The sequence below is a fragment of the Mastigoproctus giganteus genome, chromosome 2, assembly GCF_048544385.1.
Source record: "Mastigoproctus giganteus isolate SK-2022 chromosome 2, ASM4854438v1, whole genome shotgun sequence".
NCBI classification, from domain to species: Eukaryota; Metazoa; Arthropoda; class Arachnida; order Uropygi; family Thelyphonidae; genus Mastigoproctus; species Mastigoproctus giganteus.
Window position 1 is genome coordinate 29,768,346 of NC_143576.1, and position 23,440 is coordinate 29,791,785.

At 39.7% G+C, this 23,440-nt stretch overlaps 1 protein-coding gene across 3 annotated transcripts in view; it reads right to left on the reverse strand.

Moving 5' to 3' along the window:
* Positions 1–23,440, reverse strand: part of LOC150089241 (solute carrier family 12 member 2-like) — a 544,391-nt gene that overhangs the window by 134,973 nt on the left and 385,978 nt on the right. For all 3 annotated transcript variants that reach the window (XM_090388535.1, XM_090388531.1, XM_090388539.1), the window contains exon 15: positions 22,392–22,503. In XM_090388535.1, the coding sequence (XP_090244661.1) occupies positions 22,392–22,503 (112 nt within the window). The remainder of the gene's footprint in view (positions 1–22,391; positions 22,504–23,440) is intronic.

The window sequence follows — 23,440 nt, forward strand, 5'->3', positions numbered from 1 at the left end:
TTGTCTTTGCCCCACTGGAGAATTACCTGAAGATCGGCATTTAAGGAATTGGCAGCAGATTTTCGAGAACTTGAAGCTGATTGAGCTGGACAAGGTTTCTCAAAATGGAAAGTTGAATGCATTGTGCTATCATCGGCAAAACTATGGATAGGATTTCTAGTCAATGGAAGAAGGTCATTGATATACAAGAGGAAAAGAGTGGGGGAAAGAACTGAACCTTGGGGGACACCGGCATTAGTGGAGAAGTTAGAAGACAGAGAGCCATCTACCATCACCCTCAGTGAGCGATCAGAGAGAAAACTGGATAACCAATTACTAAAAACAGTTGGCAAACCATAAGATGGAAGCTTGTTTAGAAGACCTTTATGCCAAACACGATCAAAAGCCTTTGAGATGTCAAGAGCAACTACTTGTGTTTCACTGAACCTTTCCATTGAATTAGTCCATAAATGGGTAACATAAGCCAGAATATCACCAGTGGATCGACACTGACGGAATCCATACTGGCGATCGTTGATCAGACGGAAGGTTTCAAGGTAGTTTAAGAGTTGGCGGTTAATTGATTTCTCCATTACTTTAGAAAGAGTAGAAGTAATTGCAATGGGACGATAATTGGATGGGAGGGATTTGTCACCCTTTTTAGGAACTGGCTGGATATGAGCGAATTTCCAAGCAGAAGGAAAAACACCTTTGGAATAAGAAAGTGAAAAAAGGCGGCAAAGAATAGGAGTAAGTTCAGGAGCACAGGTTTTGAGAACAAGTGGAGAAATACCATCAGGACCTGGAGCTTTCTTAGCATCAAGATTCATCAAAATCCTTCTGATATCCTTTTGACGGAAGACCACAGGAGGCATTGAATGGAGCGTGTTAGGAATGGTGGGAGGTGTTTTACCAAGATCATTAATACATGAGCTCGAAGAAAAATGGGATGCTAGCAGGTCAGCTTTATCCTTGGCTGAAGTGACAACAGAACCATCTGGTTTGGACAGAGGTGGGAGCAGAGATGGGCAAAAGTTGCGGCCAATAGCTTTGGCAAGAGACCAGAATGCTCGGCTACCATTAGGGCAAGAAGCAAGTTTTCTACTCTTAGCCTGTTCAAACTCTAGTTTGGACTGATTAATAACTGCTTTACAATTGTTGCGAGCTTTGGTGTAGGCAGAAAATGAAACTGAAGAATTAGAAACAAGCCAATTACGATATGCAACGTTCTTCTCTTGGACAGCCTTAGCACATTTATTGGAAAACCAAGGTTTAGATAAAGGACGAGATTTTAAAGTGGAGTGTGGGATAAAGGATTCCATTCCTGCAAGAATAATTTCACTGACACGATCTGAGCAAACGTTGACATCAGAAGTTTTGAAACAGTAATCAGACCAAGGAAAAGAAGAAAAGAAGTCTCGCAGGTCATCCCATTTTGCATTCTTGTAATGCCAAACAATACGAGGTTGGGAATAGGCATGAGATAAAGGTTCCATTGGAGAAGAGACAATCACCAAGTTGTGATCTGAAGTGCCTAAAGGACCTCTCACTTCAACCTTGTACTTAGAAGGGTTGTTTGTGAGAAAAAGATCAAGCGTATTGGCTGTATGATTAGGATTGTCCGGTATTCTTGTAGGTAAATGAACAATCTGTGCTAGGTCATTAGTAATTGCAAAAGCCTCAGCATCTCGACCTGCTGGGTCGGTGTGACTAGAAAACGGAAGCCAGCTGGAGTTGTGAACGTTAAAATCACCAAGGAAAATTACCTCACTGTTAGGAAAGTTGGACTGGAGAAAGTCAAGTTGCAAAGAGAGGAAGTCAAAGAGCTCCAAGTGATTAGTGGAGTTGGGAGAACGGTAGAGACAACAGATGAATTTTACACAATGAGGTAGAGAGATTTTAAGCCAGAGAAGATCAAAGAGAGGAGATTCCAAATTGCCAAGTCTCTGACAGGGAATACCAGAACGGACATATGCACAAGTACCACCTTTGAGGCGAAAGGAATTATACAGCAAATAATTTGGACATCTGAGATGAGCAGTAGTTGAATCAACTGATAACTGAGATTCAGTCAGAAAAAGTACATGGGGTTTGGAAGACTGCAAGTGGAAATGGACATTGTTGAGATTAGAATTGAGACCACGTATATTTGTGAAATGAATTAGGAAGTCCTTGGGAGGTTTAGATCTTTTCGCAGATAAGCTTGCTCTATTATTTTGACAATTCATGGTGTATTCAATAGTAAGAAAAAGTGGGTGGGACATGCTGTATGAAGTAATGAAATTTTTGGATATGGCGTACATGTGGTAAGAATATACCCAGATCCTTGACATAACGTGGCCTCGACAATGCTCCCCGCATACACACTACTCGGACTCCCTCCAGTCACTATCTGGCAGAGTAGAGGTAGCAAGATTATACACTAGCTGATCCGGAAGCTTCCTAGAGAGTTACCAATAGGTTCAGTCCGGTGTACTAACTAGCGGCCGGCCTGCGAACACCGTTTTAGAGCTGTACCCTCGAAATGTAAGGAATATTGGATCTCGCCACGACATTCATCATAACCTCAAAAATCATCAATCATACTGCATGATGGAAGAGATAGGGAAGGGTTGGCCGGAACTTAGCTCTAGAGACTAAACATGGGTTCCACCAATTCAAGCCTCCAATAAGCAAAGTGGTGGTATTTCACCGGTTGATGAGTCATCTACCACCTAGTACTGCCTGGTAACATAGAGGGGCGGCGTTCCTCCATGTGGTGTGGGCGCCACACCTCGACCCCTGCTTACGTTGGTTCACACCTGGGTGGTCACCCACCATGTACTTGTGCATGAAGGTTATACCCAGGATTACTAACAGTCCCACCATCGTGAAGGTGCAAGCAGAGGATTTGGCTGTCATAGACCGTCCGGACTTCGCCGAAATTGGGTCCACTTTGACTTGAGTGTCACCCGAATATCAGTTCCATCAGCGTTTTAGACTCCCAGGTAGCAAGAACAGCTTGTCTGGCATATCTGAGAGAATGTCTGTGACAACCTCAAGATTTCCCATGAAATGTGATAAATCATGAGATGTTCAATGTGGAGAAAGATTTGAGTGTTAGAGCAGATGGTTGAATGTAAGGGACAATCAACCAGAAAATGACGGACCGTAAATTGCGTTTGACAGGATGAACACCGATGAGAAAACGCACTGAGGTGCGTTTTCTCCCAATAGCAGGAAGAGATGTGTACAATGAGTGTGTCCAATTCTGAGTTGTGCAAATACCACTTCCTCTCTTCTGTTTGGTCGGAAGCTTGAGAGACAGCTTTGGATCTTGTTTTATCTGGTAAAGTTTATTATTGGTGTTACTTTTCCAGATCTGTGACCAGTTGTCGTAGCATGCTTTGCAAATGATAGGCTTATAGTTGCTTTAAGGAACCTGATGGTGTTGTGAGAGAGAGAGTTGAGGATGTTTAGCGGCAAAGTCAGCACTTTCATTTCCTGAAATGCCAGAATGACCAGGTATCCAGCAAAAACTGATTGACTGATTGGACATGTTGCAGGAGATTAACTGGAAATAAATGTATTTCAAGACTGGATGGGAAGGAGAAATTCTTTCTTATGGCAGACACAGCACTGAGGGAATCTATGTAAATTATGGCAGGTGAGATGGATAGCTCAATAATTTTACCAAGTGCTAACTTGATAGCATATAATTCAGCAGGGAAGATGCTGCAGGCTAATTGTAGTGAGGCTGTAGCAGTAAATGAAGGAAAAACTGCAGCAGCACCTACAGTACTCGCAGTTTTCGATCCGTCAGTATAGATTTTACAGGCACGGGAGTTCAGAGTAGCGTGAGATGAGTGCAACTGCCTGATATTGCAAGATGGTATGACATTTTTCCCCCACTGAAGAAAATGTACATTGCAAGATGCAGAAACGTATGTCCAAGGTGGAACAGGAGCAGTTTTATCCTGAAAGATATCACTTAAATCAATATTCCAATTCTGAACAAGCTCTTTAATTCTGAGTGAAGCAGATCTATTTTCATTTGCATTTGGTTTGATCTCTTAGAACAAATCCCACCGAGTATTATAAAGATACTCCCAACTGGGGTGAGATGGTATACTCTGGATTTTAGCAGCATATTGGAGCAACAATGATTTCCTACGAAGATGTAATGGAGGATCATGCGCTTCGATATAAAGACTTTGGATTGGAGAAGTCCTGAAGGCATCCAACGCAGTCCTCTGAGCACTGTGCTGAATGATATTTAGACGTAAAGTAGTGCTTCTAGCAGAGTCATATACTAGACAACCATAATCTAAGCGTGAACAGATGAAAGTTCTGTAAAGGTGAAGTAAAGTATATCGATCAGCTCCCCAAGACATGGACGAGACTGACCGAAGTATGTTCATATGTTTTAGACAAACATTTCTTAATTGAATGATATGAGTTTGAAAATTAAGCTTGCTGTCTAATATCATATCAAGAAATCTGACGTTAGTAGCAAGTGGGATTGGAATATTGTTGATATGTAATTCAGGATCAGGATGGAGAGCCTGACGCTTGCAAAAGTGGGTGGTAATGCATTTCTTTTCTGATAGTCGATAACATTCCTTAAAGTCCATAATTCAATTTTGGTTATGGTAAGTTGAGAGAACTACCTGTATGTACACACACACACACACACACACACAGTAGACGTTCGATTTTCCGGGATAGATGGTAAAAATAAAATCCCGTATAATCGATTTCCCGGTTAATTCAAAAATATAGAAAAATGTTCAGGAACGTACCTAAAAAATATGCGGATGGATAAAAAATGAAAAAACTTACCTTGCATTACTCTGGTGCCAAAGTCTGCTGATGGTGGTGCACAATTATTTTCACAATATCTTTTACAAGTTTTGTTTTAACTTAAAAAGTCTATTGATATCTTAAAAGCATATTTTGTTTTAAAATTATATTTTAATTTTACAAAAAATAGAAAGAGATCAGTGAATATCAGTTCACTTAGAGAAATAAGAATGTATTGAAGATTGTTTTTTTTTCCTTTTGCAACTTTTTGACGAATGGCGCTTCAAATATTTCTTAAAACCAGTCTTGCTGCTCCAGGTAGTCAAGAAGTGCTTCTGCGTGGGTTAAAGCAACACTATGGCTAATTTTTTGTGACAAAATCAACTATTCTTTCTCTTCTTCAGGTTCACCATCATTATTTAGTGGTGGTGTAGTAACCGTTACTGTATATAAAATTTCTTCATCATTTAGTACTTTTTGTCAGAATTAAGCCAATCATGAATTGATTGCTCATCAACATCCCCGTATCCCTCAATTTGTTTTAAATTTCGTAACATTTCTGGTACTAGATCTTCACAGTTTTTGTCAAATCTCAAGAATCCTTCGTTTCCCAGTAAAATTTTATGCCAAGACCTCTTTAAGGTTATGCTTTTTATTGAATTCCATGCTGCTGAAACTTCGTAAATCGCATCCAATACAGTCAGGTTTTTCCAAAATGTCAATAATTCACAATCATTTTCTTCCGCTAACTTGAGAGATAAATTTCTGTGATAAACTGCTTTCATTTGTTGGATGGCACCTTGATCCATAGGTTGTATTAAAGCTGTCACATTGGGAGGTAAATATTTGACGAACAAATTTCCATCATCTGATTTTACAATCTCTTTATTAGGATGACTTGGTGCGTTATCTAATAGCAGGACAGCTTTCTGTGGCAAGCCCAGTGACCGCAGATGTTGCCGCACTGGAGGCACAAATTTAGTTTTAAATCAACTGGAAAATATCTCCCTATCCATCCAGGCTGACTTATTGTTGTAGAATTCGAGAGGTAAATTTGATATTACAATGCTCGAAAAAGCCCATGGTTTTTTTCCTGTTCCAATTACACATTTAGAGTTTCAAAGAATGAGACCAGGCAGATTTGCACAACAAAGAACTGTCAATCTTTGTTTTGCATTTTATGTCCTGGAGCTTTTACCTCGATTTCGTAAGCCAAAGTTTTTGCCGCAAGACATTTCCAGTACAATAATGTTTCATCGGCATTGTAAATTTGATCCGGCACAAATTCATTGGTTTCAATAAATTTTTGAAACTCAGTGGTGAATTCTTGGGCAGCCAGTGCATCACTACTTAGTTTTTCACCTTGAATGGAAATCTGACAAATGCCGTGCCTCTGTTTAAACCACGTCAAACACCCAGAAGATGCGTTAAAATTGCCCTGCAGTTTTAATTTGTTGAAAAAATATTTTGCCTTTTCTGCGCAAACTGCTCCAGAGAAAGGAATGCATTCTGCTCTTTGTTGGCAAAACCACAACAACATTGCCTTGTCGAGATCCTCATATGTGGACAGTTTCATCGTTTTTCTCTTAGTCATGCCTTGAACGTTATCAGATGTGCCTGCAAATCTAATAGCTTCCCTTTATTTTTTACGATGTCGCGTATGGTTTGGTCACGAACATTATAATGGTTCTTTAAAGATTTAATGGATGCATTGTTTACAAACTTTTCAATAATTTGAAGTTTTTGCTCAATTGAAAGCACAACTCTTTTACGTTTACCCGTCATTTTCGCAATACCTGAACAAAAAAAATTACTCTAAAAAAAAAAAAAAACGACTGAATCACTACTGACTTAAATAACGAAAGAAATTTTTCTTTTTGCAGTACTACGGAACACAGCAATCCACGTGACACAATAAAACAAACTAAACATTAGTTCTTTTTCTGTTGTTTATTTGAGCAGAGGATGTGAAGACAGTAGGAGTTGCGTGATAATTGGTTCATCTATCAATCATGACTTATAATGCCGCTTCTTTTGTCACTTATTTACAACTTGTAAAATATCTGTTTATACCTATTCTATTTATTATTTTAATTTTATGATTTCTGGTCGATTATTTTTTTTTTCTTCCTTCCTACTTTGGAGTCTTGAAGTGTCCCAGTTAATGATCCCGGTAAATCGAGAGTCTGCTATATATATAGGAACTCCCCTACCTACGTAAGAGTTGCGTTCCGTGGAACACTACGTAAGTCAGAATTTCCCCAATGCTTGTGCAGCAGTCGCAACTGTGCTCACTGAATTGATTGAATCAAAAAAGAAATGTTCGATGAACATGTAAATAGAATTATTCATTGTATTTATTCAATTCTTTATCTCATGCGCAGGAAAAATTACAAAAAAGCGTGCAATTTAAAAAAATTACAAAAAAAGGAGACAGGCATAACCATCAGAAAGTTTTACCTCTTGAGCATCTTTCCCAGAATCGACGTCTTCAGATGATAAGTATGCCGCCGAGGAGGTTAGGGCTGTGGAAACTTAGAAGGGGTCGGCCGCTCAACCTTAGGAAAGAACATATTAATGGATGACTGGATGGTGGCTTTTTTCTTTTCATCGTAGATTTCTTTGTAGCAAGCATTCACCTCTCTGTTAACTTTTAAGAATCGTTCGCTGTCAGCATTCACCTTTTCAAACCTCGCCATTTCACGAAATGCCATTGCCATCTCTTTCTGGTGATGAAGCGTCTTGGCTCCTCATTTGGTTCATCTTGAGCTTCATCAGCATTTTCTTCTTTCACTTTTGCTGCCTGCAAGTCAATAAGTTCTTTGTTAAATAATTCCTCCACGTCTTTGGCATCAACCTCCAACTGAAGTAGGTTTGCAACCTTTACAATCTAATCTGTAACTTCTTCATATGATTCATCTTTTTCAAATCCTTCGAAGCCTTTAATGTGTCACGGGCATAATTTCTTCCATGTGCCATTTAAGCAACTTTTAGTAATTTCCACCCAGGCCTTATTAATGTTTAAGATGGCATGGTAAATACTGTAAGAATTCCAAAAGTCTCTAAATGTAAAATTTTTCTCATCATCTACTGAGACAATGCCTGAGCAAATGTTGTGCGAAAATACTATGCTTTTAAATTCAAAATAACACCCTGATCCATAGGTTGGATGAGTGAAGCCATGTTTGGCGATAGAAATATGACTCGTTCAAAATGAAATCTTCTAGATGCATAGGATGTCCAGGAACATTATCTAATAGAGGTAACATCTTGAAAGGAACGTCATTGTCTTTACAATATTTTTCAACCTCAGGAATGAAGCAGCATTTAAACCAATCCTCAAAGAGAAATACTGTTATCCATGCTCTCTGGTTCGATCAGAAATGCACGGGTAGGGTGGCTTTATTGATGCCCTTAAATGCAAGAGGATTTCCAGAATGGTACACAAGCAGTGGTTTTAATCTGTTATCTCCAGCTGCATTACCCCCAAGAAAGAGCGTGGCCCTATCTTTTGACGTCTTGAAACCTGGCATTTGTATTTTTCTCTTTGGCAATGTTTGCTAGATCCTGCATTTTTTTCCAATACAGAGTAGTCTGGTTAACGTTAAAAATTTGCTGCTTTGAATAACTGCCTTCATCAATAATTTTTTCCAAAACATCGCAAAATTTCTCTGCAGCTGCAGAATCTGTACTGGCGACTTCACTCCATTTTTTTTTTTTTTTTTTATGTAAACCCCAAACATGAGGTATTAGAACCTATAGTACTTAGTACCGTGCTTGGGTTGGAGGTTGAGAAGATGAAAGAAGATATTTGTTGACATTGGACTTGAACTTCTGTAGACTGTAATTTTCAGGAAATACATATGAAGTAAGGTTGTACAAGAAAAGGGCAGTTGAATGAATAAATGAGAAAGATGAAAAGTTGGTTCTGTGAGTTTGAAGTTGGACAGTAAATGGATGTTGGCTAGTGGCAGCACGTGTTCGGACTGTTTTGAAAGGGAAAGCGGGAATTATAGTAGCCAATTCAGAAGAACAGTGCCCGTGGAAGTATCTGTAGAAGAGGCATGCAGCAGAAACAGTACGTCTATCAGAAAGCGAGTGGAGAGACTCTGTTAGAGATGAATCATTAATTAACCTAACTGCCCTCTTCTGAATGGAATCAAGAAGCCTGAGAGAGGTTTTGGGGGCACCACCCCAGATGTGGGAACAATATTCCATGGCAGGGCAGATTTGCAATATATACCATCGGGACCTGGAGCTTTCTTAGCATCAAGATTCTTCAAAATCCTTCTGACATACTTTTGACGGAAGACCACAGGAGGCATTGAATGGAGCATGTTGGGAATGGTGGGAGGTGTTTTGCCAAGATCATTAATACATGAATTTGAAGAAAAATGGGATGCTACCAGGTCAGCTTTATCCTTGGCTGAAGTGACAACAGAACCATCTGGTTTGGACAGAGGAGGGAGCAGAGATGGGCAAAAGTTGCGACCAATAGCTCTGGCAAGAAACTAGAATGCTCAGCTACCATTAGGGCAAGAAGCAAGTTTTCTACTCTTAGCCTGTTCAAACTCTAGTTTGGACTGATTAATAACTGCTTTACAATTGTTGCGAGATTTGGTGTAGGCAGAAATTGTTGTTATTTGGTTTTTAGGAGCATTAGCAACTAAAGCCATATTGCTCCGGGGATATGCAGTGGTCATTCCCTGACCTTTCTGCATCATCCATATTTGGTGGTCATGGGCTCGAGCCCCGGTCTAATCAAGAAGCATGTGCTACACACTGCTGCTATGGAGGCATATGCAGAAAATGAATGTGAAGAATTGGAAACAAGCCAATTACGATATGCAACATTCCTCTCTTGAACAGCCTTAGCACACTTATTGGAAAACCAAGGTTTAGATAAAGGATGAGATTTTAAAGTGGAGTGTGGGATAAAGGATTCCATTCCTGCAAGAATAATTTCACTGACACAATCTGAGCAGATGTTGACATCAAAAGTTTTGAAACAGTAATCTGACCAAGGAAAAGAAGAAAAGAAATCTCGCAGGTCATCCTATTTTGCATTCTTGTAATGCCAAACAACACGAGGTTGGGAATAGCCATGAGATAAAGGCTCCATTGGAGAAGAGACAAAGCAAGCTTCAGATCACACCAAGTTGTGATCAGAAGTGCCTAAAGGACCTCTCACTTCGACCATGTACTTAGAAGGGTTATTTGTGAGAAAAAGATAAAGTGTGTTGGCTGTATGATTAGGATTGTCCGGTATTCTTGTAGGTAAATGAACAATCTGTGCAAGGTCATTAGTAATTGCAAAAGCCTCAGCATCTCGACCAGCTGGGTCGTTGTGACTAGAAAATGGAAGCCAGCTGGAGTTGTGAACATTGAAATCACCAAGGAAAATTATCTCACTATTAGGAAAGTTGGACTGCAGAAAGAGAGGAAGTCAAAAAGCTCCAAGTGATTAGTGGAGTTGGGAGAACAGTACAGACAACAGATGAATTTGACACAATGAGGTAGAGAGATTTTAAGCCAGAGAAGATCAAAGAGAGGAGATTCCAAATTGCCAAATCTCTGACAGGGAATATCAGAATGGACATATACACAAGTACCACATACTTTAATGCAGTGGAAACCAGCGTGATGCTTGAACCTATTAAATCACCTGTTTATTGCCATGAACTTGGCTTGGGTTTACCATACTTATCCTTAATACCTTCATAAATACTTGTTGCTTTTACTTGAATGGTCATTAGACTCAGGGGCACTCGCTTCTCAATCTGATTTTCCATCCATATCATTAACAGCTGTTCCATCTTCGATACAGCAACCTGAATGCTGTTTTGTGATCACTGTTGACCTTAAGTGCTAGCAGGGAAAAGGAGGTGATTATCCCTCTGTATAAGGCAATGGTCAGGCTACGCCTTGAGTACTGCGTACAGGTCTGGAGGCCTCATTTTAGGAAGGATGTAGATTTACTTGAGCGTGTACAGAGAAGGGCAACAAGATTGGTGAGGGGAATGAAGGGATCCTCTTATCAAGAGAGGCTTAAGTTCTGCAAATTGCAGTGGCTGGAGACTAGGCACCTGCGCGGTGATCTGATTGAGGTGTATAAGGCCTTGAATGGGTTCAGCACGCTGAATTCTGATGGGATCTTTCTACTTGTTCAGATTATGAACCTAAGGGGGCATAAATTCAAATTAAGAAAAGACAGATGTAGATTAGATGTGCAGAAATTCGCCTTTAGCCAGCAGGTGGTTAATTGCTGGAACAAACTTCCATCTGTCGTTGTGGAAGTTGATAGGTTGAATAAATTTAAGGAGGAACTGGACAGGCATTTGGAGGGAATGGTGTGATTTTTTTTTTTTTTTGGCTGATGCTGCATAAGCTCATACATTTGCTTTCTTGCATCACATGCCACTACTACTACTACTACTACCACCACCTTTGAGGCAAAAGGAATCATACAGCGAATAATTTGGGCATCTGAGATGAGCAGTAGTTGAATCAACCGATAACTGAGATTCTGTCAGAAAAAGTACACGGGGTTTGGCAGACTGCAAGTGGAAATCGTTGAGATTAGAATTGAGACCACGTATATTTGTGAAATGAATTTGGAAGTGCTTGAGAGGTTTAGATCTTTTCGCAGATAAGCTTGCTCTATTAGTTTGACAATTCATGGTGTATATACTTTAATGCAGTTTTAACCATGGTGTACATACTTTAATGCAGTGGAAACCAGCGTGATGCTTGAACCTATTAAACCACCTGTTTATTGCCATGAACTTGGCTTGGGTTTACCATACTTATCCTTAATACCTTCATAAATGCTTGTTGCTTTTACTTGAATGGTCATTAGACTCAGGGGCACTCGCTTCTCAATCTGATTTTCCATCCATATCATTAAGAGCTGTTCCATCTTCGATACAGCACCTGAATGCTGTTTTGTGATCACTGTTGACCTTAAGTGCATTGTTCCTTTGACATGTTCTTTTATATGCACACTGTCCTTTAAAATAGTATTCACTGTTGAAGCCACAAGGCCTAATTCCCTTGCAATTGATGACAAACTTTCTCCTGCTTTGTACTTCTTAATCATTTTCATCTTCATTCCTCAATCAATTTTGTTTCGTTTCCTGGCACTGCCATTTTCCGTTGGCCCCTTTCCCTTCACCATTGTAATAAGTAAATAGGAATGAAGAGAAGTTTCTGAAAATTTGTTTTTTATATGATTGAAGGGGAACACATTTCACCATAATACTGTAATGTAAAAACCCACAGAATTCCAGTTATTCGGCTTAAAGGAATGCAATAAGATCGAGTTTACTACCTGTTTATAATAGATTGTGCTAACAGAATAGCCCAATAAACCGGAAAGTGCAAATCGTTTTTTTTTTTTTTTTGTTTTTTTTTTCCAGTAGTGACTTCCAGAAATGTGCTTTAGAAAAATATCACAAAGGCATTCAAAATTGATTCTTATAATGGTAACATATGATAAAGATGAAAATGTAGTGCAATTTCCATTACAGATATGAACTTTTAGAGAGATAAATAGCTTAGTCATATAGCGAAATTTTCAACTTCCAAGAACTTGGAACGAATTACAAAAAAAAATAAATAATGTTATTGGGTTGACATTACGATATTTTCATGATACCTCCACCTATTCCTACGGGGTTGCAAAATACGTTTCCATGATTTTTTTTTAAGTTTGCACCGGCCGGCAAAAACTTACGTAAAGCGGGCTCTGGAGGGAGTTTATTATTATTATCGTTGTTGCTCTTATATTATTTCTCCCTGATTGGGGGTTTTCACTCTGTAACAGATACTGCTACCAAGTACATGGGATGGTTGTTGTTATGTCTAGTGTTACTGTTAGTTGAGGAACTGACTATCCTACAGGTTTTCAGGATTGCGACTTTCTGGAGTTCCTTGTAGGTGTTCTCTGGGAGACTTATTGCTGCTAGGCTGCTATGTAGTCTTTGGCACTATACTGGTGGTTGACACGATGATCAGGATGGTCGTTACTTCTTGCATATGCCACATCTCCTTGACGTCATGTCTTAGGTTCATGTACTTCCTAATTTTTTCCTCATGGGTTTTTTGGACATTGCTAGTGTTGGGCACCACTGTCAATCAGATAGGCAGCCTTTTCCATCTTGTCCACAAGTTATATCCAGTCTGTTGTGCGGGATGGTCTTATCAGTTATTATGGCTTGTACTTCCTGGGGTTCATACTTGTAGTATGGTACACTTTCTTTGGTCAACTGGTATTTCCTTGCTAGCTTCTGATGTATTATCCTGGCTACTTGGTCCTGTCTATGAGTGTACTCTGTCTGGGTGATCACCTTGCACCCCGGGGTGATGAGTTCGATCGTTTCTGAGGCCAGGTGGCATTGTCGACATGTGTCATATGACATTCCGGGCTCCTTTGCGATGTATTTTCTATAGTTCCTGGTGTTGATTACCTGGTCTTGGATGGCTAGCATGAATCCTTCAGTCTTGGGGAAGAGCATCCCGCTTGTGAGCCATGCATTGGAAGCAATGTTATCGATGTGATCTCGATGGAGGTCTTTGTAGTCTCTTCTTTGCCTATCTTTCTAGCTTCTTTTCTTGTGCTGTCTGGGCCAGAGGAGGTGCCTCACTTAGGTTGAGTGGGGTGTACCACTTATCTATCTTCCTTATGGCTGGTGGAGTGGTGCTCTGTTGTTCTCAAAGTAATCCTTCAGGTTAACTATCGCTGTTTTCTGTTGCTCTATCAGGTCTATCAGGCCCCTTCCTTCCTCTTTCTGAGCTATCGTTAGTCTCTCCACTGCGGATTTCGGGTGGTGTTGGCAGCTCTTGGTCATTATTGTTCTCGTCTTTCACATGATATCCTCTAGCTCAATGTTAATCCCACCTATGACCCCGAAGGTGTATGTTAGTACTGGAGCTACATAGGTGTTTATGGCTTTAACCGTGTTCCCTCCATTCAATTTTGCTTTCAGCAAGTTTCTGAGTCTCTGATGATATTTTTCGGTCAGGCACTTCTTCATTATCTTGTGCTGTAATTGTTGAGCCTGCATCATACCTAGGTATTTTTAGGTCTGTCCTTCTGTCATAGCTTCGATCTCTTTACCAGTCAGCAGCTGGTAGCTTCGGCTGACTAATTTTCCCTGGTGCAGTGTGTGGGTCTTGCATTTGTCTAGACCAAATTCCATCCTGATGTCCTTGCTAAATTCTTGAGTGATCCGGAGTAGTTGCTGGAGTTGCTTGACAGTTGCCGCGTAGAGCTTGATGTCATCCATGTACATCAGGTGGGTGAGGGTGTACATGTTCTTTCTTTCTTTGTGCTGTACACAAGCACCTTATATCCATACTTGCTGCCGTTGAGTGCTAGACAGAACCACAGTGGGCTCAGAGCATCTCCCTGAAAGATTCCTCTTCTGATGGGGATTGGCCTGGTTGTGATGTTCTCGACCTTAACGGTGGTACTCCATTTCGCCATTGTTGCTCCTAGGAAGTTTGTCACTATCGGATTGACCTTGTAGATCTTCAGGATCTCTATTAGCCAGCTATGAGGTACGGAGTCGAAGGCCTTGTGGTAATCTATGTAGGCCGTGTATAGGTTGTTGTGCTTCTTGTAGGCTTGCTCCATAACTGCGGCATCTATTGTCAATTGCTCCTTGCATTCTTTCTGCTGTTCGCCCATATGTTCTGACTCTATAAGTGTCTGATATCTTCTTGGTTATGCAGCTGGTCAGGATCATGTACACCGTTGGGAGGCAGGTGATTGGCCTGTATTTCGGCGGGTTTCTTATCTTCATCTTTAGGCTTCAGATACGTGACTCCTTCAGTGAGAAACTTCGGGATTGTCTCCGGGTGCCTTATCATTCAAGTGAACTGCTCTGCTAGGTGCTTGTGTGTGCAGGTGAGCTTCTTGTATTATTATTATTATTATTATTAGCATTATGGTGCAAGGAAGCCTGAGGCTTATGCTGCACTAGCCAAAAAAAAATTCCTGAGTGACAGAGAGAGAGAGAGAGAGGAATCATCAAGAAAAAGAAGAATGATGATATCCAGCTCAGGACCCTGGGCAGTTGTATTGCCAAGTCATATTGCCAAGCCCATACTCACCAGATGCAAGTCCTTGGGGATCTAAGGCTCATACTGAAGAGAAATTTGGACAACAAGTACAATAAAGAATGTGCTTGCCATTTATTGGAAAAAAAAAATTAGTTACAAAATTTGTCACTGTATGGCATGTAACTATCTTAGTTACGATTATACAAATAACATGTTATTTGCATAATGCCATTATTAGCACCACTATTCAGCTCTACTGTACTGTATAAAAGCAAAGCCGTGTCTTCAAAATCACAGTAGATGTTTGCCTGCACTACAGCAGCAATGCCAACAATGTTGCAGGAAAAGGTGCTATTAGTGAAGCTGTACTATCAGAACAGAAACGATGCAGCTGCGGCTATCAGAGAATTCCAGCATCAGAAGTGTATAAGGCACGGACCTATGACTCTTTGTACTGTCTGCAAAATGATTGCAAAATTTGAAGTGACAGGACATCTTGGTGTTCAACCAGGTAGAGGTCGAAAACGAGTGGACTTCTCTCGTGTTGAAGATGTGGCTATGGCTGTCGTGGATTTATCAAGTCAATCTCCATATGGTAGCGCAAGTGTGCCAGCTGTTTCTCATGAAGTGGACATGCCGTATTCCACTGAAAGGCTAGTAATGCGTCAGGTGTTGTGGTTTGTTGTTGTTTGTTATTTGGTTTTTAGGAGCATTAGCAACTAAGGCCATATTGCTCCGGGGATATGCGGTGGTCAATCCTTGACCTTTCCGCGTCCTCCATATTTGGTGGTCACGGGCTCGAACCCCGGTCTAATCAAGAAGCATGTGCTATGCACTGCTGCTCCTGCCCACCTGGCTACAGAGGCAACAAGGTGTTGCAGTACTATCCTTACAAGATTCACATGCTACAGCAGCTAAAGCATGGGGATGCCAATATTTGTTTCACATATGCACTTCAGTTTCTGCCATGAATGACAGTGGATATCACTTGGCCAGGAACATCCTTTAGAGTGATGAAGCTCACCTCTGCTTAAATGGACAAGTGAATACGCACAGCTATCACATTTGGGCAACAGAAAACCCTTGAGTTATCCAAGAGGTCCCGTTGCATTCTCCAAAAGTGACCGTGTGGTGTGCATTTACGGCCACATTCATGATTGGGCCATATTTTTTTGAACAGGTAACACCAACTGGACCCCACACCTGTTCTGTCACTGGACAGAAATATTATGGAACAGTGGCAAATTTTGCAATACTGGAGCTGCAACGACATGTGTACTTTCAAGATGCCATATTCGTGCAAGATGGTGCGCCACCCCACATCTACCGTTGTGTCCAAAGATTGCTAAGGCAACACTTTACAGATGAATGGGTCATCAGCCATTGTTTCCAGACATCTTAGCCATCCCGATCACCAGACCTCACCCCATGCGACTTCTGGTTGTGGGTTTTTTTTGAAGAACTGGGTGTATCGGGAATGATGTCAAACTCTGGCAGATCTCAAGAACAGCATTAGACGTCATGTGCTGGCTATTCCAGTTGATATGTGATGTTCTACTGCAAAAAATGCTGTTCTTCGAATGGAAACTGTTGTTGACCCAAATGGAGGACACATTGAACAATTGTAGTGCTGTTCAAGTGTATTGCCACAGCACCATATAGTGACAAATTTTGCAACTAATTTGTTTTCCAATAAATGACGAGCAAATTCTTTATTGTACCTGTTGTCCAAACTTCTCTGCAGTACAAGTCATAGAACTCGCTCCAGAGCCCTCTACATAGGGATACTTTAATTTTAACAACTCTATATATATTGTTCATGCAGAGTTGGAAAGTGTTAAAGGAATCAAGAAAATGAGTGTTATGTCACTTAAATGGATTCTCCTATGGGCAGAATATGTCCGTGAATGAACGAATACAACAGAATACCATTTAAAGGTATTTGGCCTCAAGAGAACCTCACTTTGGTCATAATCATCAGTAATTATATATTTCTTTCTTGACGATACCAGTAGTGTGTTTATGTCATAACCTATTCGTGAATGATGTCTGCCATGATTTGGCATTCTGACTTATTAAAGTTGACTGAGAAATAAAATAGTGTTCTGTGAACTGTTCACTTCCTATACATTTGAACAACATCATAAAATCTTTGGCAAAGTATGCAAAGAAAAACAGCAAAGAGTTCTTTACCTCTGTAAACTCTAGAAGGGCAGGGATGAATCAGATTGCTCCACTGGATATTGATGGTGTAACTGTTGATGATCCTGCTCAGGTGGTTAACAACTAAATGAGTATTTTGCATCTACATTCACACATGAGGAGTTATTCAGGGAGAGGAATGCCAGAGGGGAATTAAACTCTGGCAGTCAGCCAGATGATTTTGTAATAACTGAGAGGAAAGTGGAGGAGAAATTGTTGAAGATGAAGATGAACATAAACACCCAATGGGGTGGATGGGATCTATCCAGTTATATTAAAGGAGGCAGCAAAGGAAGTAAGCAAACCCTTAGCCATAATTATGAGAGCTTCCTTGGACTCAGGGTAGGTACCCATGGACTGGAGACGTGCAATTCACAAAGGAGGATCAAAAGGCGACACAAGTAATTATAGACCTGTTAGTTTAACTTCTGTTCCAGGGATATTAATGGAGGCACTGGTTAAAGAAGAACTGCAGGATCACCTAGACAAGACTTCAGTTATGGCTTGGACACAGCATGGTTTTGTTAAGGGAAAGTCTTGCCTGACCAATTTGATTGGATACTATGAGGTGGTCACAAAGGAACTGGATACAGGGTATCCAGTTACTTTGCAATACTTTGTATACTTTGATATACATTTGGATCTGAGAAAGGCTTTTGATACTGTTGCACATGGAAGATTGCTGCAGAAATTGGAGCAGTGTTGGCTTTGGAGGTAAATTGCTGCTATGGATAAAGGGATGGTTGAGTTGGAGAAGATAGTGGTAATCAATGGACACTGCTCTTCGTGGACTAATGTTATTAGTGGAGTACCTCAGGGTTCAGTGTTGGATCCATTATTGTTTTCTGTATTTATTAATGATATTGATGATGGTATATCAAGCTTAATGTCCAAGTTTGCAGACAATTGGCAGGGTTGTTAAGGACACTAACGAGAGTACGCTGCTGCAAGAGGATCTAGAAAGTTGAACAGATGGGCTGAGAGGTGGCAAATGAAGTTTAACATTAACAAATGTAAAGTACTACATATGGGAAGCAGTAACTCCAGAGTAATATATTAACTCTGTGGTACTACATTGACAGTGGCAGAGAATGAAAAGGACCTGGGGGTAATTGTGCAGGCAGATATGAAGTTTTCTGAACAGTGCAGATGGTCTGCAAGAGTAGCTCACGGTGTCTTGTCAATGATATACAGGAATTTTTCTAGCAGGGATAACGAGGCGATTATCCCCTTGTATAAGGCAATAGTCAGGCTACACCTTAAGTACTGTATACAGGTCTGGAGGCCTCATTTTAAGAAGGATGTAGAGCTGTTGGAACAAGTACAGAGAAGAGCAACAAGATTAGTGAATGGAATGAAGTGGTGCTCTTATGAAGAAAGAAAGACTTAAGCTTTGCAGATTACAGTGTCTGGAGACTAGGCACCTGGAGGGTGATCTGATTGAGGTGTATAAAGCCTTGAATGTCCATTTCCACTTGCAGTCTGCCAAACCCCATGTACTTTTTCTGAGAATCTCAGTTATTGGTTGATTCAACTACCGCTCATCTCAGATGCCCAAATTAATCGCTGTATGATTCCTTTAGCCTCAAAGGTGGTACTTGTGCATATGTCCGTTCTGATATTCCCTGTCAGAGACTTGGCAATTTGGAATCTCCTCTCTTTGATCTTCTCTGGCTCAAAATCTCTCTACCTCATTGTGTCAAATTCATCTGTTGTCTCTACTGTTCTCCCAATTCCACTAATCACTTGGAGCTCTTTGACTTCCTCTCTTTGCAACTTGACTTTCTCCAGTCCAACTTTCCTAACAGTGAGGTAATTTTCCTTGGTGATTTTAATGTTCACAACTCCAGCTGGCTTCCATTTTCTAGTCACACCGACCCAGCTGGTCGAGATGCTGAGGCTTTTGCAATTACTAATGACCTTACACAGATTGTTCATTTACCTACAAGAATACCGGACAATCCTAATCATACAGCCAATATGCTTGATCTTTTTCTCACAAACAACCCTTCTAAGTGCACAGTCGAAGTGAGAGGTCCTTTAGGCACTTCAGATCACAACTTGGTGATTGTCTCTTCTCCAATGGAATCTCATGGCTATTCCCAACCTCGTGTTGTTTGGCATTACAAGAATGCAAAATGGGATGACCTGCGAGACTTCCTTTCTTCTTTTCCTTGGTCGGATTACTGTTTCAAAACTTCTGATGTCAACGTTTGCTCAGATCGTGTCAGTTAAATTATTCTTGCAGGAATGAAATCCTTTATCTCACACTCCACTTTAAAATCTCGTCCTTTATCTCAACCTTGGTTTTCCAATAAATGTGCTAAGGCTGTTCAAGAGAAGAATGTTGCCTATCGTAGTTGGCTTGTTTCTAATTCTCCAGTTTCATTTTCTGCCTACACCAAAGCTCGCAACAATTGTAAAGCAGTTATTAATCAGTCCAAACTAGAGTTTGAACAGGCTAAGAGTAGAAAACTTGCTTCTTGCTCTAATGGTAGCCAAGCATTCTGGTCCCTTGCCAAAGCTATTGGCCCCAACTTTTGCCCATCTCTGCCCCCACCTCTGTCCAAACCAGATGGTTCTGTTGTCACTTCAGCCAAGGATAAAGCTGACCTGCTAGCATCCCATTTTTCTTCAAACTCATGTATCAATGATCTTGGTAAAACACCTCCCACCATTCCCAACATGCTCCATTCAATGGCTCCTGTGGTTTTCCGTCAAAAGAATGTCAGAAGGATTTTGACGAATCTTGATGCTAAGAAAGCTCCAGGTCCCGATGGTATTTCTCCAATTGTTCTCAAAACCTGTGCTCCTGAATTTACTCCTATTCTTTGCCACCTTTTTTCACTTTCTTATTCCAAAGGTGTTTTTCCTTCTGCTTTGGAAATTTGCTCATATACAGCCAGTTCCTAAAAAGGGTGACAAATCCCTCCCATCCAATTATTGTCCCATTGCAATTACTTCTACCCTTTCTAAAGTAATGGAGAAATCAATTAACCGCCAACTCTTAAACTACCTAGAAACCTTCCATCTGATCAACGATCGCCAGTATGGATTCCGTTAGTGTCGATCCACTGGTGATATTCTGGCTGATGTTACCCAATTATGGACTAATTCAATGGAAAGGTTCGGGGAAACAGAAGTAGTTGCTCGACATCTCAAAGACTTTCGATTGTGTTTGGCATAAAGGTCTTCTAAACAAGCTTCCATCTTATGGTTTGCCAACTGTTTTTAGTAATTGGTTATCCAGTTTTCTCTCTGGTCGCTCACTGAGGGTGATGGTAAATGGCTCTCTGTCTTCTAACTTCTCCACTAATGCCGGTGTCCCCCAAGGTTCAGTTCTTTCCCCCACTCTTTTCCTCTTGTATATTAATGACCTTCCATTGACTGGAAATAATATCCATAGTTTTGCCGATGACAGCACATTGCATTCCACTTTCCATTTTGAGAAACTTTGTCCTGCTCAATCAGCTTCAATTTCTCGAAAATCTGCTACCAATTCCTTAAATGACGATCTTCAGTTAATTCTCCAGTGGGGCAAAGACAACTTTGTTGATTTCAACCCTTCTAAAACTCAGTCTTGTCTCATATCTCCCAAAAAGGATTCTTCTGCTCCTATGCTTATCTTTAGTGACACTCTAATTTCTAGGCAAAATGATATATCTCCTTTGGGGATTACCCTGACTTCTAATATCTCTTGGCACAAGCACATTACATATATTGCTTCCTCTGCATCTAAAAAACTTGGTTTTTTTTTCTTTCGCTCTCGGCGTTACTTTTCTTCCAAACAGCTGCTTACTCTGTATAAATCACAAATCCGCCCTGCCATGGAATATTGTTCCCACATCTGGGGTGGTGCCCCCAAAACATCTCTCAGGCTTCTTGATTCCATTCAGAAGAGGGCAGTTATGTTAATTAATGATTCATCTCTAACAGAGTCTCTCCACTCGCTCTCTCATAGACTCACCATTTCTGCTGCATGCCTCTTCTACAGATACTTCCATGGGCATTGTTCTTCTGAATTGGCTTCTATAATTCCCGCTCTCTTTCAAAACAGTCTGAACACGTGCCGCCACCAGCCAACATCCATTTACTGTCCAACTTCAAACTCACAGAACCAACTTTTCATCTTCCTCATTTATTCATTCAACTGCCGTTTTCTGGAACAACCTTCCTTCATATGTATTTCCTGAAAATTATCTGTCAACAAATATCTTCTTTCGTCTTCTCAACCTCCAACTCAAGCACAGTACTAAGTACTGTAGGTTCTAATACCTCTCCTGTTTGGGTTTACATAAAAAAAAAAAAAAAAAAGAATGGTTTGAGCATGCTCAATGCTGATGGGATTCTTCCTCTTGCTCAGAATAATCACCTGAGGGGGCATAAATTCAAAAATGAGGAAAGACAGTTGTAGTGACAGATGTGCAGAAGTTTGCCTTTAGCCAGCAGGTAGTTGATTGGTGGAACAGACTTCATCTTTTGTTGTAGAAGTTGACAGGTATTTTGAACGAATGGAGGAGTGAAATGGGAGTGGGTTTTTTTTTTGGCTGATGCTGCATAAGCTTGCTTTCTTGCATCATATGCCTCTACTAATGAGCACATTTTAGAGATTCCCCCCATTCTTTGCTCTTCCTTTAATATAATATTTGTTGTGTGAGGAAAAAGAGTTAGTTCTGCTAAGTTCAGTGGATTTTGCTTCAGATTGTGCAACTTGAAGAATCTCATTTGTAGATCCCCACTGACTTGATTTATTTTGACAATCAGCAATCTGACCTGTGCCACCAAAGAAATTAAAGATATATGATAAGAGCAGCATGTCTCATAACCATGTCTTTAAAACATGATAGACTACCTGTTTTAAAGACATTATTCCATTTTCTACTTTCTATATCTGCAAGCACATGCATTTTCTACTTTCTCTATCTGCAAATCAGTCAACATATATTTGATATACTGCTACACCCATACTGTTTCTTATGCTTCTGTGTCAAAACTGTTGTCACTCATTCCATTTATTCCAGTCAGTAGAAGCTATGTAAAATCTTACACAACTTATACAAATCAGTTCTGATACATTAAAGAGACAGCATTCTCCATTTTAAAATAATTCTGAACTATGAAATGCATTTATCTAGAACTGCTGTATCTCATTTTTAAGTTGATATATTACTAATAATTAATTTTAATATATGTATATTTAAAATATCAATAACTGAGTTGAATGTCCTTACATTAAAATGTTTCCTGACACAGAATAAAATACAAAAAAAATCTTATTCATCAAACAATGGACTTGCATTGTTTGATGTGAAAGTCAGTGTTGCATAAGATAACTGTTATAAAATTATAAAATTTAGGCTCACCTTCAGAACATGACCACATATCATTAAACTAAGTTTCTTTGTAATGCTGTATGTGAAATCCACTAGAGGAGGGCGACTGCTGGGACTGCCAGTAAGTACAAGAATTTGAGGTCTAAGGTAAAAAAAAAAAAAAAAACACTAAGAAATTGTTCCAATGCTGCTGTTACTTTGAAGAACAGAAGTGATGTGTAAAAAAGGTAATTCAGCTTTGGTATAATATAGATAGTAAATTCAAAAATCAGCAACTTTGGGACTTTACTATTGCTGGTTTTTGGACAGTAAATCTAAAAAAGCATGAATAGTCAAATGTCAAAATTAAAATATGTACAGTTAAACAGAAAACTTGTTGATGGCTTGCTCAGCAGGAACTAAGTGATTAACTTATCATTTATTAACTTTACTAGCTATATTATTTTATAACTGTTTATTCTTTTATGGCATTTAGATGTTGATTAAAATTTAGAAATGAAGAAAGCTACAACTGGAAATCTCATACAATTAAATGTGTGGGATTACAGAAAAAATCATTTTGATGATGCTGTTGGAGATGGGGGGGGGGGATTATTGATTACAATTTAAATAAAAATAAAATAAATTCTGTTTACACTCCAGAACAGCCAATAGGAGTCAAAAGAGTTTACAAAATGGAGACAATACAAGCTTTATTTGTTTGTTTAAAGTTTTAGTGGCATATCAGCAATGAAGACCATAATGTGCCAAGTCCAGTTTTGAAAGCATTAAACAGACAATTTTGACAATGAAATTTTAAAAAAAATTGTGTAACAATGGTAAATAAAATTATAATGGTAAGTAATAAATAAATAAATAGTAAATAATAACAACTGAAAAGTTAACAGTAAAAAAAAATGTTGGGATAAAAATGGTCATTAAAGCTGAGGTTGGTTATATAGACCAGTACAGATTCATCATTTTTAAAAAGATAACTTCAGACTTCATTCTTCTTTAGAATCTGAGTGTAGAGGTCTCACTATGTTTGAAAGTGGCAAGAGATATACTGTTCATTCCAAAAATGTGGGCATTCAAGCAGT